We start from the raw sequence: 26,422 nt of genomic DNA, 5'->3' as shown, positions 1-26,422 counted from the left end.
ACCAACCTTCTCTGTACAACTCTCAGGTTAGTATCTGTGAAAGTAGAACTCTTATTTGGGCACTGTACGTTTTATGGGGAAATAAACACAAACTTCCTGGCCAAAGGACTGGCCACCTTTAACTACAAAACCAGCTGGTCTGAAAAGCGATACTTGGTCAGTTATCTGCTATCGTTCCCGGCATGCTCTGGAGTTGACTGTTATTACAGAAATCAATGAGGCTCTGGTTACAAAGGGGCACTTCTGGCCACGTAACCTTCGGTATAAATCACGTTCTTTAACCAACAATCACGTTCCCCTGCACACGTGGAAGTTTTCCTGCTCTGCCAAGGAAGTAGTTTCAAAACCAGCAAGAAGCTATCTTCAGAGCCCAGCATTTGGCAGAATGGCACAAGAAAAGGTGCACGACTAACAGCTTCGTTTTGCTTCGAAGTGACTAGCTCAGTGGGCAGCATTCATTGCGGTGCAGTTTGTCTCTGGCACAGCTGTACCCAGCCATGCAGGCTACAGGAGGTGACCAGTGGTGGCCTCTTCCCTTCTCTCTGCTCAAACCGGCTGAGCTCTGGCATGAACAGCTGCAGCAAAGCCTTCAGCAGCACAAAGGCTGTCGGGAGAAGGACAAAAGGCAGTGCTGTGGCTCCTGCTAGAAAAAGGGGGACAGAATACACTAAGGGATGTGCAATGAGCTGTCTGAGGAGCTACATCGGTGGCTCCCAGCACAAGTATCTTACAGGAAAAACCTGTAAGAGAAGTGAATGAATTTGACCAGATCCCACGTTCATCCAAAATACTCTACCAAGTGTTGAGTTCGTGCAAAAACAGTTTCCAGCTCGGTTATGGCTATAAATCTGTTCCTACCAGCTGCTGCCCAACGCAGCCCCATCACGGTGGTTTTCTGCTGCCTGTGTCTCTGTAACTGGGAGGTGACCGGGTGCTCGCCACGTCCCCTTCACCACTGCCCTGGTCTGGCAACATTCCTGAAGGCACTGCCCCAAGAAGAATAGAGCAGGACAAGCATGCAGAGATGCATCACCTGAAGGCCTTCACAGCCCCCAGGGGCTCACAGCTGGGTTCCCAGCCCAGGACCATCCTGGTTTTAGCTGGATCGAGAGAATGGCTCCAATGGGAACAGCCCCGATGGGAACAGCCCACCCAGGAGCCAGCCCAGCAGAGGCTGAGGGAGGGAAGTGTCTTCTGGGGATTGCTTAAGCCAGTCGTGAAAATAATTTAATTGCACCCTGCCACCAAAAGAGACAGTCCCACCCCTTCCTCAGTCCTCTCCCTGGTTTCTAGAGATCATAACTCATTTTGGATGAGCTCGTTTTTCATCAGATCAGGACTGATCTGACTCACCTTATAATTGCTAGGCATTATGCAAAGGAAGCAGCGGGACCGTGGAACTGGGAACAAGGAAGACTCGTCCCTTCGAGGACAGTAGCCCCAGACCGGTTTTAATGCAGTCTCAGGCTGAAATTTAACTCAGGCTGCTGGGCAGAGCAGCAGTCCTGGTGGAAGCAAGCCTCTTGCTGGTGCCCAACCACCACATCCCACATCTCACTGTTCTGTGGAGCCACACGAGAAGCTAGATGAGAAAAGAGAAGCACCAAAAAACAGAGACCACCAGAGGGTGCGACAACCAGCTGCATGTAGGCGTGAATCCTGTGCTCCGACCCACGTCCTCCTCGTCTCTGAGACCCGACGGCAGCACACTCATCATTTCATTTTGAAACCTTCAGGCTTGCCACACAGGGATGAGACAGAACTGCATGCAAATCCTTCCTAAAGAGCCTGGTACCACTGGGACATTTACCTACCTCTGAGTGGAAGCCTGGGGACATGCATTTGAGTCACAGAGGAGAAAAGTGCTTGGGACAGGTTGGAGTCCCCAGTCTGCATCCACTCTTTTCCCCCACACCCAGAGGATCAGATATTGTTTCTCTCCCACGTTTTTGTTCCAAGCCTTCTGGAAGCGGGTGAACACTGAGCAGCTCACAGAGTCTTGCTTCCCCGGACAGTTTGCTCGGCGGAGCAGCGAGGCACTCTGCACAGGGACCGCAGCTGCAGCCAGCAAAAACACTGAAAGGCCACCTTGAGTAGGGCATCCCTTACTGATGTGACTGCTGGCGAGCCAAACACCACCAAATGGCAAGCGCCTGGCACTTCAGCACTCTGCTTGGTGAAATACTTCTACGGTAGTTCAGAGAAGCTCCTACACCTCCACTTTCTGTGGCAAACCTCTGACGTCTGGCTGAAGGCCTCAAAAGAGTTCTCCCATTCCCTCCCGTTAACCAAAATAATTTGAAGCATTTAAATACCGCAAGATCAGCTAGGGATATCTTAAGTGGAGACCCTTCCACCTAAAAGGTGACAATCCCTATTTAAGCAATTTGGAATAAGGACACTGCTGCTGCCTTCATTGGTAACTGCAGGCCTCTCTCTTGCACAATGCAGTCTTTCTAATAAAAAAGTCTACACTGGCATCTCTATCGTTATTTTTATCACATTTACAAACCATCAGTCAAGAAATTTCATGACAACTTCCAGCAACTGCACCTATTTAATGCATCCACACGTAACTGTCCATTTCACCCCAGCGACTGCAGATAAAATGAGCCCTGCGTGACTCCGTCATTACTATGACAAAGATCTCTTTTTGGAGAAAAAAAAAAAAAAAAAAAAAAAAAACAAGCAAAACGAGAAGCTCAAGTGAGCAGAGTTCCTCAGCGATAGGAGCGATAGGATTCCTTTGTGGTAGCAATCACATTTATTTCTACAGGGACTTAAATGAAATATTGACCATTAACTATTCACAATGCTGGGTACATTTTAGGGAAAAATCAAACCAAAAAAAAAGGAAAACCAATGTCTGCAAAGAAAAGAAAACTTAACTGCACCACAGGTACTATTTTAAATCCATAGCCATCATCAAATCTCATTATCGTTTAGCTTGCTAACTAAAATAAACTTTGAGCTCAGTACAACTTAGCAACTCAGTGAAAATAAATAAATGAAATCCTATGGCTAACTGGAAGAAGCCAGGCTCCAATACATCGCTCGGAAGTGTGCCTGTGTCAGCTAAAGGCTTGTCCATACGAACACTGCCAGTGTTTCAGCAACGCAGAGGAGCTCGCTGCAGGACTCTCTCCAGCACCAGCTCTCACACAGCAAAGAAATTCTGCAGCCGAACTTTCAAGAAGGCTCCCTCTGCCAAAACCACCATGTGTGCTTTTAATTAAGATCGTATAGCGAGTTGTATTGAGCACACACAAACTTGCAGGGAGTGCTATAAGAACATCAACCTCTTGGTCAAGCTGTACGTCCCCCCAAAATGCATCCCCATCGGAAATCGTTATTCATTGCGTGTGTACGTGCACAACACGTATCCTACACTGGGTAAACGGCCAAAGTCCAGAAAGTATTTTCAGCATCAGAAAAATACCAATACTTGCAGGCTGATGTCATCAAATACATTCACTTTTAGCACTATCTGAATGCTGGAAGGTAGATGTTCAGTATATTTTCCTCAATAAAAATGGCTCTATATATACCAGTTAGCTTGATCATTAGCAAAAATAAAATTAGCTCAGAATAAAGTAAGCCTCATCTTTCCTAAGTGTCAAATCCAGTCTTAATGTAGAAGTTTAAAGAGTATTTTCTCTCTTTAAATTTTGATTAAGAGAGTTTACTACCCTTTAATAAGTTAAAAAAAAAAAAAAAAAAAAAAAAAAGTAGCTCTAAGTTCAGATTTTTGTTTTTATTATTTTAAGGCACTGAAATTTTGTTGACTTTTTTAAGTCCCTTTCAAAAGTCTCTTCTTAACCAATTTCACCATTTGTTTGTGGACTACTCTTCCTTTTTGTCATTTTGGAAGCTGCTGGTTCTGCCTTTTGTGTCTGTTCTTTGCCAAATTAAGTTATCCTGAGACATTTATTTACAACAACAAAGATCAAAAGTTCCAGTGTCCTTACATTAAAGGAGTCTTCTTTCCCCAAGAAAATCATGCATGTGTGTGAAAACCCTAACAATGAATTATTTATCTGCTAAGAGATAGTATCCTAGGATTACTTGCTGGCTGCATTAAACTGGTAAGTGCTCTAAATGGTGCCTTTCTCTGATCGTTTCAGTTGGAATAAGCTCAAAAGAAACAAGTAATATGTTCCTTGTGACTAGTCACTTCAGGCTACGATTAAGCATATAACTCAACCTCTTACACCCGCTTATTTTCCCTTTTTCAGTATAAAGACTAAAAATAAGATCAAATGGGGTGATTTTTAAAGTCGGGAAGTACAAGCATAACATTTCTTACGCTGTTTTTCCTACTGAGCAATAGGGATTCCGTCATATTAATAGCATTATACGTTCCTAAAACTGGATCCTAGTTGGCAAGACAGGCTCCATGGCTGCAAGATCAAGGAAAAAAAAAAGAACTTCTGAAGCACATTAGGGGAAGAAATTTCCAGAACGCATTTTTTTCTCTCTCATGGTACCACTAGAGCAAAAAGGGCCCATGTTCATTTCCCTTCATCATGTTATTTGCCAGTATTTATTTATTCATATCTAAAATATTAATTGTACTGAGTAATAGATAAGGTGATGTACAATGACATTTTTGCAGCATAAAAATAACAATTCCAACATGAACTTCAACCGAAACTTCTCAAACTCACTGGCTATGCCTACGCTCGCAATTAAAAGAGGCCAGAGATCATTTTCCACTCCAAAGAAAAACTTGCACTGCTTGACCTGTGACATGTAGCCAAAACCCTTCCCTCTGCCCTGTCCAGGAAAGGGTGACCGTGTCCCACGCCCACGTGAAGAAGTCCTGTTGTGTTCCACCTGTGCATGACACCCAAGCATCACTTAGGAAGATGCTGGCAGCCCTGGCACGGCCGTGCCAGTAACCAAGCTGACAATTTACCAGCGTAAAGATCACATGCCAGACCTCAGCCTAACAGCCAAGTCGTCTTTGATGGGCTGCCATGGGCATACCAGCCATTAAGGAGAACATCCATGCAAGCCTCTCCTCAGGCCTGATGCAGAAGCTGCCTTTGGCAGCGTGCCTGGAAGGCCACAGGGATCATCCTGCCTTTGAACAGGGAAGGGAAAGGCGAACAGCACCGCACTGTACGCTGCCAAGTGCAGCACGAAGTGCAGTCCATGAGAACCGCAGATCCTTGCAGAGGTTTGCCCACTGTGATGCTCCACCACCACCAGGTTCTAACAAAACAGCCTTCCTACCTCTCAAGTAAGAACGCAGACATTTTATCAACGCCCAAACCAAAATTCACATCCGCACATTGCTGCACGGCGCGAGTGGATGACAGGATTGAGAAACACAGCCTGCAGGGTTTAACCAGATGGCACCCTATTTGACAGAAAATGGGTAAGCCTAAACAATTCGGATATTTTGTTCTCCACAACCATGTCTTCTACTCAATAAACAAAAAAAAGAGACATGCTTTTTCAGACATGTGAAGACATCTGAAAAACGTAAGCCTTCCTTTCTCCTACTTCACACCACCCACCAGCCCAGCAGCTGATTTTTCCACTAACTGAAAACCAAGCGGCACTGTTACAGAAGCATACTCCAGTCTCAGTTTCTCACGTTTAATCTCGGAGTGTTTAAAATTAAGTGCTCTTTCCCTTTTTACTACCTACTACCTAATTACGATCAACTGGCAGAGGAGGAGGAACCGTACTTCTGAGCCACCGCACTCCGTTACGACCCACGGCGCGCTGAAAGCAGCCACGGGGCTCCGCTCGCCTACCTTGCAGCAGCCAAAGTCCATACCACTAAGCGAGCAGGAAGCACCGGGGCTGTGTTTGCTTTTGGGGTGAGCAGGGTTGGCTCTGGCTACATCCCCCGGCGGAACCTCCGGCTCTTCCCGACGCTTCTCTCCCGCAGGAGCCGCACGCAGCGCGCATTTCTGCCCCAAACCTGCAGCTTTTCGGTCCCCGACCCAGCCGGCAGGGCGGCGAGATGCTGGGGGCAGCCCCCGGAGCGGCGTTATCCCCCCGTTATCCCCCCGTTATGCCCCCGCGGACACGGCCCGTGAGGCGCAGCCCGCGGCTCGCTGAGGCCGCCCCGCGCCCGGCCCTCCCCCGCCGCCCGCCGTCACCTCACGGCGCCCGGGGGCCGGGCACAAAATGGGCGACGGGGAGGGGGCGGCGGGGCTGGCACGGCCCGGGGGCGGCACGGCGAGCCCTGAGGGAGGAGGAGGAGGAGGAGGAGGAAGGGGAGGAGGAGCCCGGGCCGGGCGGGAAGGGGCTCCCTGAGGCGCTGAGGCGCTGCGCGGCCCGAGCCCGCCCCCCAAGCCCCGCCGCTGTCCGCCACAGGAGCGCCCCCCTCCCCCCGGCCGGGCTCGGGGCCGTGTGGGCCCGGCGCTTACCGGGAGCCGCCGCCTCCTCCCCGCTGCTGCGCGCCGCGGGCCCGGGCTGAGGGGAGCGAGAGGGGAGGGGGGATGGGAGGGGGGGGGGGCCGGGCCGCGCGCGCCGCCGGCGGGAGGCGGAGGGGGGCGCGCAGGGGGCGCGCGGGCACGGCACCGACCCCTCCGCCCCGCCCCTCCCCTCGCGGGCGGGGACGCCGCACTGCGCAGGCGCCAACCCCCCCCCCCCCGCTGCCCGCTGCCCCCCCCCCTCCGGCGCCAAGCCTCGGCTGGAGGGGAGGGGGCGCGCGGTCAGGGGCGGCGCATGCGCGCAGCGAGCCTCGCGCCGCCTGAGGAGGGGGTCGCCGCTGAGGCGCCTGGCGCGCACCGGAGGGGGAGGCGGGAGCGGGGTCTGGGGGCTTCGCCCCGCGCTAGCCCGACGGGGCAGCGTTACGTTAATTGCGTTAATTGAGTTAATTGCAGCTTTCCGTTGGAGAGAGGAGTAGGTGAAGGCGGTTATAGGGAATGGCTGTGTCTCCTCAGATTACAAGAGCTGTGTGAATGCAGATTCCAGGCTTGTAGCTCCTTCCCGAAGGCCGACGGTTGTGGCTCATGGCCGTGAGGGACGTCTGGCTGCTGTGAGCAACGAGCGGCTGCAGCTCAGACACCCAAATCTCAGCGCTGGCGCTCTGGTGGGAGGCGTAACGCAGTCTGTATTTACGGGCATGGGCTGCAAAGCGCTCTGAGCACAGCAACTAAGAAAATGTGCTGATGGGACACATCCCGTGAAAGTTTCCCCGTCAGGAGTTCTGTGGGCTCAGGTCCTGGTGTAAAGCCTCTCTCCCACCAGCAATTCAGCTGCTTTGTCAAAAGAAACACTTTGGTACGTGATTGCATCACAGCCTCTCCCCTGAGGTACATTCCTTCCTCGAATTCATAGTGCTGCAGATCGGTGAGGACAAGTATAATTTACACTCCCCTTGTTATCATGGGTGAAATTTAATTTTTAATATTGTAAATCAAAGTAAATGACATCTAGATTTCATTAGAGTTCCCTTTAAAATTGAGAGGATGTTTGCTTCCAGATGTTACAACATAGTTTCATTTACTTTGTGAGGAAAACATTCTTATTTATCTATTTATTAAACCAGCCTTTTATTTAGACACCCTTCCCAATCCATTTCTCTCAGTCTGCCTCTCCTTAGCTGGCAGGGATTAATTCCCCTGGAAAGTTGCTGCTCGGACACGGTTTGCTTGTTTGACATTAAACAACTCCTTTACACTTCAGTAATATTTCTGATTTGGGGTTTGAAACAATATGACCGGTGCCATTCCCTTAGGTTTTTCCGATCCATGATATGTTCCACAAGATGTTGTTCCGTGCTTTCTGTTTCTGGAATGAATCTTAAGAGTTATTGGGGCCAGCAGGACTAGAAGCGATTGTCCTTTGTACATGACACTGGTGAGACCACTGCTCAAGGGCTGTTTTCAGATTGGGCCCCTCACTACAAGAAGGACATTGAGGTGCTGGAACACATTCAGATGAACAACAAAGGGTCTAGATGATAAGATGTATGAGGAGCAGCTGAGGGAAGTGAGGTTGTTTAGACTGGAGGAGGCTGAGGGTAGACCCCATTGCTCCACAACTACCTCAAAGGAAGTGCAGGGCAGTCTCTTTTCTCAGGTTACAAGTAATAGGACACTAGGAAACAGCCTCAAGTTGTGCCAGGAGAGTTTTAGATTGTGTACTAGGAAGAATTTGTGGAGAGGATGTGGCATTGGACCAGACTGCCCAGTGAAGTGGTGGAGTTGCCATCCCTAGGGTTATTTAACAGGTGTGCAGACGTGGGGCTTAGGTTCATGGTTTGGTTGTGGACTTGGTGGTGTCAGGTTGATGGTTGGATTTGATGACCTTAAGGATCCTTTCCTACCTAATGAGTCTAAGATTTCAATGACAGCATTACTTTTGTATTAGGCAATGTGAAAAATGTCTGTAATTGTTTTGTGCAACGTATTTCTCACAGCCCGCCAAGTTCTGCTTTCTGTTTTCTAGCAGGAAACAAAATGTGGTTCATTCAGCTCAATGAATTAATGAGCAAGCTGCTCAATGACAATGCATATACCTAGTATCTAGTTCAGGAACTTAAAAGGACAATGAAAATTAAAAATAAAAATAAAATATACTGCAGCACTATATCCTATAATGTGTGCAAGAGCATTCCAACTGTCTGTTAGGAAAACTTTCTCAGTGTAGTTATGCAGTGGATTAGATTGCCCAAGAGGATTACAGAATCTCCATAACTGGAGGCTTCTAACAAAGAGCAGACAAATGTCTCTCTCGGGAGCAGGGCAGGTACAGCCGATCCTGTCTCAGACCAATAGCTATATCCTGCAGGGCTTCTGAGCAGCAGCTACCTTAGGGCAACCTGCCCAAAGCCACAGGAAACAATGCAAGTATTGCCTGGTAAATGAAAAGCCACCTGCTCAGGAGTGGGCTCTGCAGCAATTTGCAAGGAACATGCACCATTGGACACTCCAGTGTTGTTCCCCACCCTGCTCCAGCCTGAAGTTTTAATTCTTTCTTGTTACAGAGAAGCAGTTGCTGTAAATGGCTACCAGTTGAATTTGCTCAACCTTGTGCCCTGAGATTCAGCTCACGCCAGTAGCTGTGCAGCTCACCCAGGGTCTTCAGATGGCAGAAGGGAGCTAGGAGCAGCTGAGAAGCACCCACCTGGTAAGCAGTGAAGAGCTTAATGCAGTGTGAGCATGGCTGTGCAAGCAGAGACCCTGGTAAGGAGCTAGCAATAGGGATAGGACACAACACCTTCCAGGCTCACTCACAGGTATCCTGGCAACATTCAGTGTGGTAGAACTACAGAGGTAGGCTTTCTAATTGAGGGAGGGTCATTTTGCAGAAGCTATCTGAAAACCGTTTTGAAATTACATTATACAGATATGCCATGGGCAGGAAGTATTAGTAATACTCTCTGAGTTTCCCCTTCTTTTCCCAGTTTAGGGGTGGGCATGACGCATTTTTTCTTGACTTGTATCTCATGTCAGTGTAGCTTTAACCACTCTATTTTTTTCTCTAATTTGGATGTTGTGTTTGAGACGTGACCTTGTGATCCCAATTGGATGCAAAACAGTTTAAGAACTTTAAAGTAGATATTTATTTTAGAGGAGTTTATATTTTATACTAAATTTGGACTTTATTAAAACATAAATGTACTTTAATTACATTAATTATTTAAATAACATTTTATTTAAATAAAGCACCGAGAGAACTTGATTTAAATAACGGATTCAATTTCCACATTGGTTACCACCAAACGCTAATTTAATCCAATATTTAAAGAACTGGAGGCTGAAGCTGATTTCTTAGCAAATATGTAACTACAGCTAACATGCTCTGCACACAGATGTAAAGTGTTGGGGGTTTGAGACTAGCTACATTTTGAAGGAGTTTTCCTACAAAAGGATTGATACAGACCTGATAAAGTACCATTTTGCTTAACTACCTCCCTCCCTTCCACACAAGCTGTTTGTGTATGTCATAATTGCTTTACTTTAATTCGGCAAGAACCCTGTACTAACCTCTAGCTTTTATTTAAGTAAGACAGCTTTTACCTTGTAAAACACGAAATGGCTTTCATTTTGAAACCCCAGTGGTAATTTCCTTACCTCTAGCAAACTCAATCAAATGCAATTGACACATTCAGTTTAATGTAGGCCCAGTTTTTAATTAAATAAAACCCAAAGAACCTGACAAACATAGATACAGGAGATTTTATTTAACATTGTGTACAAAGAAAGGCTACAAATGCCTTAGACTTTTTTCTTCCCCCAAGTACAGTTTTTGTGTCCCTTTTTCTTACCACTTATCTCAGAATATTAAAAAAAAAAAAAAATCCTGAATTACTGTTTTTCCCCTTTTTTCCCCCTTCCTTTTCTTCCTCTCTTTGGGCCTAAACTGAGAGATGTTTAGCAGTACAGTTTCAACACCTTTCAGGATTAAGCTATTAGGATTAGGTTTTCTTTTCAAAAACAGAGCACTATGATACTGAAGCACTGACAACAGCAGTATAAAATGTCAAAAACAGACTCTGTAACATGGTAGAGTTAAAACAATGCCAACAATATTAACTCTGAAGAAATCCAAAATTATCCAAACAATAACAAGTTGCTTTTCTTCTACACCTGATAATTTAGCACTAATTATATAATTTAATTGTATTTATATTTAAATAAATAGTCTTATTATCTCCTTTCATTGGAATTCTTCATGGATTATAAACACTTGTAATACTAGAGATAAGAACAAACTACACAACCTACATAGGCAAGAGAAGGCTTAGTTTTATGTTTTTTGCTAGACAGACACAGAAAGGACAACATTTTCACAGTGTCCTGCTGTGAGCTTGTACTTAAATTCACCATTTCATTGTGGTGTTCTCAGTCATCTCCAACAGGATGATTCCTTACCCTCTTTTTGCTGCCTTGGATAGTTCATAATCACTTTTAGTACTGATATCCCACCTTTTGAAAGATCTGTTCCTACACAGGTAAGTTTTATTCAGGATTCCAAATTACTTAGCAATTCTACAGGTTATTGTATATTACTCTGAAGCCTGATGTAAGATTTCTCCTAGGCTGTGAGAAGCAGTAAAGAAGAGAACAGGGAGTGAATGCATTGGAAGAGGCTGTTGTGAAGCAATGTTCTTCTGCTATGGCAGCATTTACATTGCATTACTGGCATATGGGAGAGTTTTAAGGTATACATCAGTTTTCAGCTACTTCTGTGATCCCTAAGGTTAGCGTAATCCCAATTTCTACCAAAATGGGACTAAAATGAAGGAAATTTGAGCTTGTCTATGTAGATTGAGTTTTGATAATTCAATTAGGCACTGTAAAGGAGGAACTGGATGAGTCTTATCCCGTAATTGCCTTCTGGGCCTCGCTTAAACTGCCCCAGGGGAGATACGAGCCTCTAAGGACCCAGGCCATCTGCTCACTGGTGGGCTCCACCCATTGTGACACTCCTTTAGGGTTATCTGCGGGAAGCAGCTATATTTTCTTCCATACATCCACAGGGACATAAACTGGTTTTGTAACATAAATCATTTTGCAGATTAGAGAAATGATTAATCTGTAGAATGCCTTGGAATCTCAGAACGCCTTACCACTGGGGAAAGAGACTGCAAATATTACACAAACAAAAGCTCTTGTGGAAAATCCAAAAATAATTCTCCATTCTGATGAATAATTTTGACAAGATGATTAGAGCATGACTGCAGTTACAACCAAGCAGTAAAGCAAATACTTCTGCTAGGCTTGGGCACTCTGTAATCATATTAATTCCCAAATAAGCTTGAACAGGTGAAAAGAATAGAATCTTATTTATATTTGCAAAACAAGCCTGCACAAGCCCAGAGCTTCAGCAGTACTTGGTACATTCTACACCAGAAGACTGGAAATATTTTAGTTTCCTCCAGGAATAGCCCTGCTATAAAGTGAACCTCCTGCTGCGGTGGTTCTACAGAATAGAAGACGTGGTTGCTGTTGGAAAAGGAGGGGGTCTTTCCTACTGAAAAGTGAAACCTGACAGTGGAAAGATATGACGTGGCAAGTATTTACATGGGTCACCTGCATGCTTTTACAGGGGTCTCCTCCAATTCTGCTATAACATGGAAACACAAGGAGAATCAACACTGGTGGCAAATTAAGCCATTTAATAATTTGCTAATTCTTGGCAGTAGCAATTACGTATTTGCTTCACCTAGAAGGTCTAAATCTAGTGAAGGAGAATCAAGATAACACATACGCTCCAGTTTGCTTTGGTCCTTCTGTTTCAACCATTTTATCACTACAGTATGTTGTGGTATTTTAGCCTTGCAGCCCAGAAGCAGACTTTTAGCTTAAACTATAGTATAACTTCCTGGTTTTGTTAGCATTTTCCTTTGCAGGGGTGTTTCACCTTTGCTAACACATGGACTCTATTGCTCCTCCCTATCTATTGCCACAGGGGAAAAATGCAGAGAGCAGGTGATAAGCTTTGCTTTCTTACCACTGAACTGTGAATTTTTAGTAGCAGAAAAGGATTGCAGCACATCAGAACTGGGAGGCTACAGTGGCCAAATTCCTAGCATTCCTATATTAATGTTTATTTACTGGCAAGATAGTCTTTGCTCACAGTTATCTGAGGCACAGGCCTTCTTCTGTAACTTGAAAGGAGAATTTGTGTTCTATACAGTTCCAGACCATGTAATCCGAGTGATTCCTAATTATACTTTTTTTTTCCAGTTGTGTTATTTTTCTTCCTTAAAACTTTGTTAAAGAATAATTATTAACTGTGCTTGGTTTAGAGCCTCTGTTGATTTTAAGGATGATGCATGTACTTAATTGTGAACATTCATTTCATTTTAGTTCAGAATGGAGAATTGTTAATACTCACATGAAAGCTCCAGCATCTCAGTTGCACATACCCTATGTTAAAGGGAGTGGACAGTATCAGATTTATTTTTCAGACTACAGTACTATCAGAATGTTAGCAAAGCTTACAAAGAAAAACATATCTGGACTACAGATTTAAGAGGGAATGAACAAATTTCTGACTTATTAACTACACCAAAAATTTGATTAGTCTGATTGTATCCTACTTGCCTTTTCAGATTTTTCTTTGAGGAACAGAATGAAGCAAATCCCTTAAATCTAGCATGAATGTATGAATCTTATGTTATTGCAAGTCCCTATATTCTTGAAATAAAGTCAAAAGGGAATGGGTAGAGGCTGTTCTTACAACATTTTCCATTTCTTCCAAAAATGTTCGTAATAACGCCTCAGTAGATCAACAAGCACTGAAACAAAAGGAAGGATTAACCGGTGAGGAATCAGAGAGGGTTGGTTTGTTGTTTTTTCCCATCATATTTTAAGTATCCTTAAAAGCCATGTTGGTCAATTTACATTTTATACATACTTGAAAGAATGGCACATTAAGATAAAGAACACGTTGTCATGCCTTCCAGTGTTACAGGGGTGACAAGCAAATTTGGAAATCCATGTATGCTTTACAGAACAGTACATTTGTTTAAATAAACTCATAGAAAACTAACATAAACAACTGTAAAACACATTTTAAAACAGGTAAAATGAATAAACTGTAAAAATACTGCATCTCCCATAAACATACTCTGTGGTTCCACCACCTAGTGGCCAACAAAAAATGTTGCAGTTTTGCTTCATACGGTGCATGCTGATTGCCTTCGATTAGCAAGTGAAAGTCACAATCAAGGCAGGCAGTGGGCATCAGCAAATATAGTGAATGCACTGCTGTATTTTGCCCTTAGCTGATACATTAAAAAATAGCAGCATTAAAATACAGCCTGAAATAGCTTAGCTACTACCTCAACTTGTTAAAATTGTGCAAGAATAAAGAACACCAGCAGCATTTTAATGGATGTGTTTCGATTTGGTTTCGGACACTCTTCTCCCATAAAAAGCATACATAACACAAAGCTGAGGCTGACCTAGTAATTGTTACTTCTTGACCGTCATTAAAACTCTTTCCCTTAGTTTGCTTTTTTACTTTTTTTTTTTTTTTAATTTAAAAACCTCAGTGTTAAAAAAAAATCCATGAGAATTTTAAAATAGTTTCTAAATGCCAGGAAATGGATGCTTACTCCTCTCCTTAAACTGGAGATACACAGACTATTCTAATCACCTGAAATTTTTCTGTTGAAAGTTTTAATGTTTCACACTGACGTAACTGGAAGTTACATTTTTAGGTCTCTCCAATACACTAGAATCAGTGTGAATATAAACTTCCAATGCACGTTTAAAGGGTAATGTTTTGCTAGTTTGCTCATGTTGTTTATATTGTACCTTTTAATGCAGAAAATGGAAGAGTTGGGTTTTCTGACACAACTCACAAGCAAATACATAGGTGTAGAAATCAGAAGGCTTTCTCGAAAGCCAAGTTTTGCAAGTCCCTTTATGTATAAATATGATAAGGCTTATTAAAAACACAACAAAGTCCAAAAAAAAAGCACACCCACAACATCTCTGGGAAAAGAAAAGAAAAGCCTTTTGGAGATTCTTGATTTCTGAAAACATAAGTCTATTTGAAAAAGCTTGATTGCGAAATTAAAAAAAATTCAAGAAATCAATTATCATATTTCAAATCAGTCCACGATTCCAGCATTAGCAGTAAGATGTGCTATCCTTTCCAGCCCAAAATTACCAGCTTTGGGGAAAACATATTCATACTTAACAGAAATAATTAATGGGTTAAGTTAAATTAACTTTTTTTCCCTGATCCACATGCCTGCATGTTAGATAACGTTACATTAGAACTGAGCATTGTAATGAGAGACTAAAAGCAACAACCTGTAACAGTAACCAATGCAAAAGCTATTTTCTCATGGTTACATACTATAGATCAGTAATATAATATTAAAATTAAATTCCTATATAAATAAAAATAAAAAAGTTGGGCAAAAGTAAATTGGCACAGTCATTATGGTATTGCTTTCCAGTTTCAACACTGCAAAGAGCAGCCACGAATTCTAAACACCAAAAGGAAAAGGCTATCACGCAACCACCTGGTGTAATTTGTTGTTTTTTGTTTGTTTCATTTGTGTTTTTTAATTTTAATTTTTTCTTTTTAATGAGGTCAACAACCGTGCTACTGCATCAAATATACCAAACAACAGCTTGGAATGGGTAGGTATGCAGCTAGCAGTCAAAGGATTGTTACAGAACTGCTATGGAAAAATGAGCACAAATACATAAAACCCAAACCACAGAGCGTGGTTTCCTGGTCTGCATGACTTAAGTCAAAATTTTGTAAGATTGTGACTAATTTTTACCTTCAAAAAGGCAAAAAAATAAAAAATAAAAAAATTTAAGCCTTCAAGTTTGCTTGCCTTCATTCCCTCCCTCCCCCAAAAAGCACCTCCTACTATAAACATTTTTTCTGTTTTCTGGGTTCAGAAGTTGGAATGTAGTGGAAATACATACAATAGAGAAGGAATTTCTAGTTGTACATTACATTACAAAGAAGTTTGCTCCCAGACCTAAGAAGGGATACTAAGCAATATTAAATTCCTATAAGGATCCTTACAAAGCATGCAAAATGTTGATATACTCACAAAATTGGAATTTCTCTTTGTTCCTTTTTGAATTTGCAACTTCACAGTACAATAGTTTCTAATATTATGCAGCAGTCAGAATTACATTGACTACAAAACCATTTCCCTTCCATTATTTTTTTTTAATTTCCATTTGTTTGAAACTCTTTTGTCGTGTTTTTGTTGTCTTTGTTTGTTTGGGGTTTTGTTTTTCTAATTGAGAGATTGCAGTTTACTCATCAGAAAACATGAAATTCAGCATAAGGAGGGTTGCTTTCGTCATGGTATTTCCACTCAAATAATGTTGACACCCTAACAATACCAATTACTTCTTTCAAACTCCATCTCTCCCTCCTTCTTCCCTTGCTGATTCCTTCCCTCATCTTTGAGCTGCTCTTTTCTTCTTGCCAGGGTGACGGATGGTTGCCGCTAACTGGATGCTGCATAACTGGGTAGGAAGTAAAGGGGGCTGGAGTACATTATGAAAATGGAATAATTCATACCTCCCCCAAGATGTTTGGCACAACTGCTTCATAGCCAGAACACTTTGCTCTGGATTAAGCAATTAGATTATGCTTTCAGTTCCCTAGACAAATACTGCTGCCCTTTACGCCTATGTAACCCCCGTGGCTTTGACCAAGTTAGGCAGGAAAACACAAAGCTAGTATTTAGCTAGACCTTTTGTACTGCTGTATGTAGTTCCACAGAAATTTCTTCACTGCTCTTATTTAAAACAGGGTTGAAGTTTCTGAAGAATACATGTGCATGCTACTGGCTAGGTTGTCCATAAAGTACATTCTGACATATTTTATCAAAGTATTTATATCTATCAGAAAAAAAGACTTGTAGAAGCAATGTACAAAGGCTCCAAAAATTCAAGTATCAAAACAAACAAACAAAAAAGCTGTTATGATAGAAGTTTGGAGTAAGCAGCCAGCCAACCTGATAGCCACTAATAATTTGTTTTGTCCAGAAATGCTTCAATTATTTTTGCAGTGATAACATCATTTCTTTGGAGTGTTGGAAATTAACAGCCTTCTCAATTAATTTTCATTAAGTTTGGCAGGGTCTAAGGAATTCAGCAATCCTCTCTGGATAGTATTGCTCCTGCTTTTATATGCAAACAAACAACACAATCACAAAGCACCGACTCAAATCCTCCCTGCCTCTCTTTAATTTGATGTATTTATTTATACTGTAACATCATTGGGTCTGGGTCCCTTAACCCCCCCCCCCAACCAAACATCTGAAGTGCAACGTAGGTGAGAGCAGGGCATCTCCTTCCCTAGAGTTTGTATAAACATTTGCAGGGGAAGGGGTGGGCGAGGCAAAAAAAAAAAAAAAAAAAGTTCTAGTTGTATGCAAAACTGTTCAATTTCTTTAGAACCCTGTTCAAATCAAGACTTGAATTTCTGAGGAGAGAATCTTAGATCCCAGACCCTTCCCTTCTCTCCTCTTCTTGCAAAGCAATGCTATTTTTGTGGCCTAGAACAGTACTTTAAAAACAGCAGTTATTAAAGACACAGTTGTGATAGATCTTTTAACTTCCCCTCACCCAAAAAAGGGTATCCTATCAAGTGGTCCAGTAGAAATCTCGAAGTTTCTTTATGATAAATCCATAAAATGAGGAATACCTTCTGTCACATTCCCAACAAGAATAACAGCCACACTCTGTGGTGCATTTGTTCAAGTGTCTATTGCTCCTTCTAGTGGAGATTCTGCACAGCTCCATCTCCAGTTCAATTCTTTCTACTGATCAAAAGTAGAGAGATTTTTCTCCTTTCTCTTCAGCTTGTCTCTGGTTAACAAACAACAGAAGCGCTGAGGACCGTAATTCCCCAGGACAGGAACAGGCCAGAAATGTCTGAAGAAACACCAGTCTTCTTTTTCTCTGGAGAGGCAGATTTATGCCAAGAGCAGTTTTTTTTGAGTCCTGTTGGTATCACAGGCATTTACACCTCTGTGGAAAAGAGAATGCTTTGTCTCTTGCTGTCTGGGGTAGGGATGGTCTCTAGCTGCAGGAAGTACAGAAGGACTTGAACCTGGAAAGAGAAAGAAAGAGGTAAAAATAAACCCCTTTTAACTCATTCTCATCCTGGGTATTTCGGATTTGCTATCATTCAATAAAGAAAGTACAAAACTTGCTGACGAGCTAACAGCTCTGTGCTCCAATTCTCTGCACTGCCTTCAGAAGGCAGCAAGGGCCAAAGCTGAATCTAGCAAGAATGTTTTTTTTGTGTATCAGTGAAGGTGGCTTATGTGTTGAGGAGCATCGTGGAAAAAAAACAGACCATCCCTTTATCGTAGGCTAGAAATACAGCACTGTGTGACAGTTCTCAAAAATCTTTCTATGCACTAACAAAGAATGCAGGATGTGCGTGTTGTGACATTTTTGCATGTAAAGCTGTGTTAGTACAGATGCAAACTGAACAGCCTGAAAAAACACAGTTCTATAAACAGTCTAAAACGTCTGTGTTGAGGTGAAAGTTATTTATGTTTCTAAAAACTTCACTGAAACACAAAAGACAGCTGAACCACGCCTTGCCAGAGGACTACAGTTTCCCAGCGACTGTCTTCAAAAAATTCAATAGCAGATTTAGCATTTTACCTGGGACATGACTTCTAGTGACCAACTATCAGTCATTGTTATAGGCTGGGTTGGGTTAGCAGGGATTTTACTGTCCTTCTCTGAAGGTCTGAGCAGTGTTGGTCCAAAGACAGTTGCAAGATTATGCAGGGACATCTTGTTGATACTTTCCCTCTCAGCAACCCTAGGAGAAGAAAAATCAGGCAAAGTGTATCTTTATAAATATCTGACTTTGAAAGTGTCCTGAAGTACAAAAACATATTTATTCCTTTTGTAAAAATTTTAGGTATAGACATTCAAGCAAGCACTCTCTCTGTATGTCCCCAAATTAACTGTATGCATAAGCATTTCTTTTGATTTGACAGCCACAGTCTTAAGCGCTCTACAGACACAGCTTACTTGGGAAAGAGACTGGTACTTATTATCTGGTCAGACAAAAATGGGATAGGAATAAAGGAATGTTTTTCATGCCAGTTTTCTAAGTGAGCAACTGAGGCACCTAGGGTAAAAAAATTACCTAAGGGCACAAAAGTCTGCAGCAGGAACAAGTCAAACCCAAATTTCCTGGAATTTAATCCAGAACCTCAGTTGCAAAATCATCTCTCATCTTTGCAGTGACAGTCTCTGGTGTGTACAATACAATGTAAATTAGAATGCTGGGTATGTATTAAACACATCTATTTTATTACTATCAAACGCATGGAATTTTTTTTCACAGTTACTACCAAATTACAAAGACATAGACAAGATCAGAAAGACTGGTCTAGGCAAGGAATTGACAACTCCAGTTAGCAGAAGGACAAAACTGGAATTCTAAAGACATACCATGTTAGATTGAGACACCTTTTGAGACAGGACTCACAAGTGCTTAAACACAGACAAAGCTTTCCAGGTTACACTAAAACCTTTCCAGATGCAGGTGCAGTTTTACAGAGATATTGCGGCAGGAATTTGCAGTTGCACTAGATAAGCTCTGAGACTTTTTTATTACCCCTTTCCTTCAGTTCTAATCCTTCTGGTTTCAGTGAGAATGGAATTCAAGATTTAGTGCTTCACTAAACAAGCATGAGACAATAGTTACCTGATGAGCATTCACAGCAAATCTGCAAATGATTCTTTATTTGCCTGATTCGGTGCATATTCAAAGAACAGGCTCTACTTTCCAAAATAAGGTTGTTTTAAGCATTAAATATGTATTTAAAGGATCCAAATATTACCTTTTTAGATGGTCCAAAAGGAAAAGGAATGTCACAAGGTTGGGTTCTGGAAGTGATAACAACAGATTCAACATGCAGCTTTCCTTTGCAACAGGATCTGAAAGTGCTACAAGACAGAAAATAATAAAACATTACCATTGGCAGTGAATGAGAGTTTGACTGTGTACTGGGTCTGGCTGGAATGTTAACTTTCCCGGCAGCAGCCCATAATTTACTGCATAATTTACCAAACCAACAGATATGGATGGTCCTGAACAGACTACTTGCATCATGAGTTAGAAGGTCAGAGTTGCACTGGATCTTTTCCCTTTATTTCTTAGAGGGGTAGAAAGAGAATCCTTTTCCCTCAAGCAGTTCAAATGCTTTCAGACATTTCATTAGGATCTTTTCATTAGGATGTTTTCCCCTGCATTAATATATTGCAAGGTATATCCCCTCCAAACAGGGCTTCCCTGGAAGACCGAATGAGGAAAAACCAATACGCATAACCTCAACAAGCAGGCTGTCATTCTATTCTTAACCCGCCCTTCAGAAATCTCGACATTTTCAATTTATAAAAAAGCGTGGTGATTGCCCATCATCAAACCCAGTGCAAGATATCATTCCAGAGATCATTTCTGAGCTCCATTTCATTTCCCTTACAGCTTGTTCCAGGCTTCTATCCAACATTATCAATATGTTTTTTGTACTGCTTCAGGAGCAGCCTCCTACAGGAGAGTGTCTTTAACACAGATGCTTGTTATCAAAGGTTATTTCTGCTACTACCTACCAATGCCCTCCGCAAAGTTGGGGTACAGTTCATCGGTAAAGAGTGGTTCAGGTAGTTCTCGGAAGTACAGTTTCAACGTGCCTGCAATGGCATTAACATCCATCTCGCTCATCATCACTGACACATCCTTGTTATCTGAAAGAGGGAAGAGGGGAAGTAGGGTAAATAAACTGCTGGCCTTGCATTTGCTCCTTTGCTTGCTTTGACTCTCTTTGTTTATCCATTGTCTTTGCCCAAACAGCTGAGATTTTTCCTGTTTACATTTCTCTGGATTAAATGAGCTAACTTCTGATAACTGAGAAGTGCTGCACAAATGACTGCAAACAATTTCCAGCTTAAAGTTAACTAGAGGGAAGTTCACACTACCCAGGGTTAGTTATGCTGCGCCAGCAATGGGCCTGATCTGGAACAGGCTCTGCATGACTATATTTATATGCACTTCAACTTCTTGTTAATGACCACAGTTGTTATTCCAATTCTCTGCCTCAAATAGCTTAGAATAAGAGACTCTGAGGCTGTCTAATTCCCCACTGAGTGTAGCTAAAGAACACAGGCAATTCAGGGCTTGCATTTCAGTTCTGATGCTATTAAGAACAACAAAACCACCTCCTTTGCCAAAAACAAACAGGTCAACCAGCAGAGCCAGTGCTGGTTTCATGAAGGTTAGTGCAAAACAGCATTTAATGTAAATGCAAAGAAGTTGTTTGCAAAATATGAAACACCCTTACTTTACTTGCACTACCAAGGATTCATAAATCAATTGTTTTAGTAGCTTAGGGGGATTGAAAAGAAAATGCAGGAATGAAGAAATTTCACAAGCAAACAAACGACAATGAAGAAAGTGCAGAAAAGGTGAATTCAGGCACCAGGCCTAGATCTCAGGACCACTTGCATCAAAAAGAGAGCTCAGTGGTCCTTAGGTCACCATGTGGGGACTGGAATTAGGGCAGAAACTTCACTTTTTGTACCACAGCGATCTGGAGGTGTTTCATCTGCCTGGTTTTGGATGCCTTTTGGGACACACATGTCATTCCTTTAAACGCAGAACACTAAGGAGCACTTTTCTGCACAAGATCAAGGAAGGTTTTACAAATACCAGTATCTGATTTTATAGTCTGCACACATCAATCTAGCCACAGAGTCAAGGAAAAAAAAAAAAAAAAAAAATCAAGAGCCCTGACCTTACATCTCCATTTCGGTAAACACCCTGTTCTTCCCAGCCAAGCTTAGATTTTTTTTTTTTTTTTTTTTTAATTTTGTATTTTTCTGGCTTCCTTTCATAAAATATTCTCAAACAATTTCAAGGATTTCTATTAATTTGGAGACCTCACAGCAATAAGGAAAATTACAGCTTCTGATTGCTGCTGCTTCCCCTGAGGAAGGTATCTGCCGTTTACAAAGCCTTGGCAAGGCATGCAAACCCACCACATCATGTCTGCTGGGAGGAATAACAAATGTGTTATTTGGTATGAGGATCCATCCTGTTGTATGTCTTCGGTCATATCTGTAGCTGAAGAATATTAATAAAACATGCAGCCAGGGTTAAAATGATTCCCTGTGAGAGAAAATCTCTACCTCTTAATGCTTCTGGGGGAACAGAAGATTTAAAATAGCACAGCCATCTGACAGGGAGCTCATGCAGGTTCTCACAGCACAAAGGAAAACATCAGACGCAAATACTTACTGACATCAAAGGCAGCTTTCAGAGCCTGGATATCGGTTGCAACCCCAGAGACACGGTAGATGCCCACCTCCTCCATCCCACGTCGCTCTATCTCCTCCACACACTGGCGCACTATGTAAGGCACCTTTGATCTCTCTCTCCTTAAGAAAGCCAAATAGAAGAGTTCAGTGCAGCCCATGCCCTCAATTCCTGTTACCTCAGCCAGCCAAGCTGGCTGAAATCACCCTGAGATCACCCCCGCCACTTTGCTGTGCGGACCTCTTCTGAACAATAGGGTGGGAGAAAGTCTGAAAAGGCAATCAAAACTGAGCTGAAAAACTCCTTTTAAAACTGGAGAGGGTTTTCTGAGTTCTCAGCCTGGGTCTGGCTGCAATGCAGCTGCCCAGAGTGCTAGAGCCGGGCCCTAGTGCCCCAGGAGTCTCCCACTCGGCCCAGGTAATCTGAGGATTCCCAAACAGCCCCACGCTACATAGCAACACTGGTGCTTTCAGATTAATGCAGTTCCAGAGGGAGGAAATACCACACTTCCCAAACTATTTGATGGAACAAACAGGTTTCTTCTGGCAAACAATTCATGACAAAAGATCAGGGGTTAAAACAATACAACAGGATCCAAAGAACTTGAACGTTTCCGATTATGGAAAGGAAATATCACTGTGTAGTGGCTCTGGAAATTTGTGACCAAGTCAGCTAACTACTGACTAAAAGGGCAAGGGGCATTTCCGGAACTCAGAGAAGTGATATGCTGAAAGTAAACACCCTGGGTTTCCAAGGCTGTGCACATGTTGTTTTTTGACCCATGCAAAAAATGCAGCTCACAAAACGTCCGCCATCTCCCTTCTGCAGCACCAGCCATCTGCACTACTGCCCAAGTGAAGCAGACTGTACTGACAAATCCCTCAGTGGGTTAAAGACAGGTGCAACCCGCTGGCTAATTGGCTTTCTAGCAAAGCAATAAGGAGAAATTCAACCCATCAGCTCACTTGGTGACAATAGCGATCTTGACCCCAAAGACCCCCGTCTGCTTCCGTGACGGCATCCTTTTCAGGCTAAATTCTCGACTGGTAAACTTCACCGACAGCTTCACTTCAACCTGAATAAAAGAGAACAGCTGTTACATTTCAAACAACATTTTCTTTTTCTTTTTTCTTTAAATGTTGCAATGAATAGCAAAGAAATAAACCACATCAAAGGTGCAGAAACAGTGCTAACTTCTGCTTTCTGTACTTACCCCATTCATTGAGATGACTGTGCGCTGCCAGTCTTTGTCCTGCAACGCCTGCGGGTCCAGCTGAAAAACATGGAAGTTACCATGAGCTAGGAACAGAACTGGGACAAGTCAGCTAGCCTGAAAGGCTTCTGCAAGTGAGCAGAGCTCTACTACTTCCAATGTGTCATTTCATTTCCACAGGAAAAAAAAACACACATTCCAAGGTTTCTCAGGTTTTGAGTAACAGGATGCTCAGATATTGTGCCATTCTCTAAGCAGGCTGATAGCTCATTTACATGGAAAATCCAGCAACATGTGTGCAGTATCTGCTCAACAACAAAGGAAAGCTCCGAGAGAAAAATCAATATATGAAAGCTAATAACCTCACATTTCAGAGACAGGAAGACTGCATTTATTGCTGCAGTACATGAGTGGACAGCCAAATTTGTCCCATCCCAAAGGGCTAGGAGTCAGCAACGGAGAAGCATTTTTGAAAATAAGTCTGATTTGAAATAGAGGAAAATTATTTGTTTCCCTCTCTCTCCCAAGGAGCTAAGGGTCCCCATAAGTCAAGAAGGATCTCCTTTGCTCTCCAATTTCTTTCATAAAAGAGGCTTTGAAATTAATTTTCAAGGTTCAGAAATGATATCAGACATTGAGGATTTGTATGTGTGTACCTATACACAGGAAACCCCTTGTCTGTGCGTGCATGTGCACTTGTATGCTTTACTTCAGTTTGGGAAGCCTTCTCATAGTTTCAACCATCAAAGAAGTTCATTAAACGTAAGCAGTGAAGCATTCAAAGCTGACATGAAAAGGCTATGACCTTTTGTATCAGTTCTCTTGTACTGAAAAGCAGAACTTTTGTGTAATTTGTTAGTTAAAAAAAAGCACAAAAACCATCCACAAACATCTGCTCCAAATATCTAGAGAAGGCAAAGAGTATCTGTCTCCTCTTTAAAAAACAACTTTGTCTTTTTCATTAAGTCTAATTCTGTCTGACCTGTCTAGGTTTACAATAGAATTATCACAGGAATGCCAGACGGACACATATTCCAAAAAAAAAAAAAAAAAAAAAGAAAACCCCACACCTTACAGTGGACACAAAAAGGGCTCTGTATTAAGCTCTCACATTTTTATGTTCTGTAGTAATTTGTAAGCTTTAGATATTGGGCATTTAAAAAGTTTGAATTCATTCAAATGTCATTCATCACAGGGCCAGGCCCTCTTTGCCCCTTGCGCACAAGCCTGAAGGAAGACAGAAATCTGCTACATCACAAAAAGGAGATGGTGAAGCTCATGAGCATCACGCATGAAAGAGAGATCACGGCTGCTGAACAGCATCTCCTGCAAGAGCTGCTCCTCCCACAGTACCATACAAAGCTCCAAATACATGGCAGAAATCAGATGCTGCAATCTGGTCTCAACTGGGGAAAGTGGACTGCAGTCTTCTAGAGACAGCTGGGGTTGGATGAGTGAGAAATTATTGTACTGAAATAAAAAGCCAGACTTAAGAACTTTATAGCTCTTGGCTATGAAGCTAATAGCTTCCAAGGAGGACTCTGTTCCACTGAATTCAGAAGACATAACAACCCTACAGTGAGACAAAGAGAAATATAAAGTAATCCATACAGAGAGAAGTAACTTTAAACAAACCAAACCTGTGTCAGGTTCTGACAGCGAACGAAGCCAGCTGAAACAGAGAAAGCCAGCCCAGGAATCATGGCAAGCTGTCCCACTTTGACCTGCCTATTATTTTCACTTCACTTTGAGCACAGAGGCAGGAAGAACACCTGGCCCTGCTATTTCAGGAATTCACTAACTAGAAACATGTTGTGAAGCAAAGCTCTGAGCTCCCATTTTCAGCCTTGCTTGACCTCCTTTGAGTGGCCAGTTGCAGGCTGGAGAGCAGCTGGCTCAAGCACTCAGACCTAACCCAGCAATTCCAGTGCTGGCTGAAGAGTCCAAACACATCCGATTTTGCTGAAGAGCAGCACTCAGCTCAAGCTACACTGGCAAAAGAGAAAAGAGCTTCCTGTGGGGGGGACTGCTATCAGCAACCAGAACCCAGCCAAAGCAAGCAGACTTCAGCACCTCCTGAGATGGCTTTGGGACCCTTGGCTCTGGAACACCTGAGGCACGGTAAGAGTGGAAGGAGGCAGCTGCTCTAGACTCTGTGTTGGGAATTTACTGTTATCAGCAAGCAAAGACACCAGGGCTATTTCTGCAGCACAGTTCCTCTCTCTTGCAAAACCCCATACAAAAGCAGAGTTCTCTGCAGGGCAGAAGTAAAAGTTGAAACAACAGCAGCTCCTGTATATTCTGGGAGAGCTTAGATGCAAGCCCGCTCACACTTTCTTTCAATTCATCGATAAACGAGCCCAGTGCTGCTGTCAGCTACAGAGATGACACTTCCCACCACCCCCTGCACCACTTCCCCCAAAAGACAACCAGCAGAGAGCAAAGTTTCTCCCCACTTGCTCTCACCACAGAGCCCCCACGAAGCAACAGACGAGCGAGTCAGGCCAACCTTATCTCCGCGCACTTTGTTACGGACGTGAGCCCACAGCGGGATGCTGCCAGCACACACCAGCCTTCCTGTCGAATTGGACCGGTTCCTGTAGGTACAATTGTGGCAGAAATTCCTGAAGACCTCTTGTAAGGAATAGTCTGCGACCAACAGCTCCCACATTTTGGGACTGCAGAAAGGTCCCCGAGGCCAACGGGCAGCAGTGCTTAGCTTCAGCGCCTCAGCAAACCCAAATAACAGCCTGCTTGCCAAGAGGGTTTGCTTTTAACTCTGGCGGAACAGATCCGCCCCCGCCACTGTGGCTGGCCAAGGTCCCTACAAGTTGGCTAGAATCTAGGCTGTTCTCCCCTGAATTTCCGTGCTGGAAGTTTGGTTCCTTTCAACTACTGCATTCTTTCCCAGAAGCGAGAGGAAACCATTTCTGAAGTGTTTGGTTTCCTATGAAGAGGAACCATGCTCAGTATTCCTGAAAACTTGACCTCCAGCTGCCTAAAAAGTCATCTTGTTAAGCTGCCAAAATGGCCCTGCTGATCATGCAGTCACAGCTAATCCTCCAAGTCAGACACAGTTTTCTGTATGCTTTTAGAAAGGAGTCACCAAGAGTGTTTTATTTGTAGCAGAGACTGCTTAAGATTTCAGGGAAAGGAGGGTTTTGAATATTTGCAAAAAAGTTACAGGAAGATTCCAGCATGGCCTGGGTTATTTAAGCCAGCAGGAATTACCAGTTACAGATAGATAGTGAACAGGGAACTCCTACCACTGTACAAAACAAAAGCAAGTCAATAAGACATTAAAAATATGAGTCAAAGCCCAGCTCTGTCCCCACAGTGAACGTCACATGGCTGCAAAGAGCAGCAAAGGCAGTGCCCTGCAGCTGAGAGCTCAGAGAGAGACACTTCCTTGCTGGGTAACAACCGAGGCTGAGCAAGGACTGC

The 26,422-nt window shown here is 43.0% G+C and overlaps 2 protein-coding genes across 4 annotated transcripts in view; both read right to left on the bottom strand.

The window, feature by feature from the left end:
- SPECC1L (sperm antigen with calponin homology and coiled-coil domains 1 like) overlaps positions 1 to 6,541 on the bottom strand; it is a 70,594-nt gene extending 64,053 nt beyond the window's left edge. Inside the window, exon 1 of one of the 2 annotated variants that reach the window (XM_082773879.1) lies at positions 6,390 to 6,541. The gene's annotated coding sequence lies outside the window, so the exon portion shown is untranslated. Of the gene's footprint in view, positions 1 to 5,768; positions 6,214 to 6,389 lie in introns of those variants that run through there. The other variant, XM_082773877.1, reaches the window with a different exon arrangement.
- A 3,079-nt stretch (positions 6,542 to 9,620) lies between these two features.
- Positions 9,621 to 26,422, bottom strand: part of BCR (BCR activator of RhoGEF and GTPase) — a 103,684-nt gene continuing 86,882 nt past the window's right edge. For both annotated transcript variants that reach the window (XM_082774179.1, XM_082774178.1), the window contains exons 18-24: positions 22,979 to 23,038; positions 22,731 to 22,840; positions 21,748 to 21,887; positions 20,064 to 20,198; positions 19,295 to 19,400; positions 18,099 to 18,261; positions 9,621 to 17,532 (exon numbers count right to left, since the gene is read on the bottom strand). In XM_082774179.1, coding sequence (XP_082630305.1) covers positions 17,443 to 17,532; positions 18,099 to 18,261; positions 19,295 to 19,400; positions 20,064 to 20,198; positions 21,748 to 21,887; positions 22,731 to 22,840; positions 22,979 to 23,038 — 804 coding nt within the window. In that variant the 3' untranslated portion in view covers positions 9,621 to 17,442. The remainder of the gene's footprint in view (positions 17,533 to 18,098; positions 18,262 to 19,294; positions 19,401 to 20,063; positions 20,199 to 21,747; positions 21,888 to 22,730; positions 22,841 to 22,978; positions 23,039 to 26,422) is intronic.

This window comes from Aythya marila (assembly GCF_965140915.1).
Source record: "Aythya marila genome assembly, chromosome: 17".
Taxonomy (NCBI): domain Eukaryota; kingdom Metazoa; phylum Chordata; class Aves; order Anseriformes; family Anatidae; genus Aythya; species Aythya marila.
The sequence above is the reverse complement of the archived record's forward strand: the minus strand, read 5'-3'. Positions and strand labels throughout refer to the sequence as shown.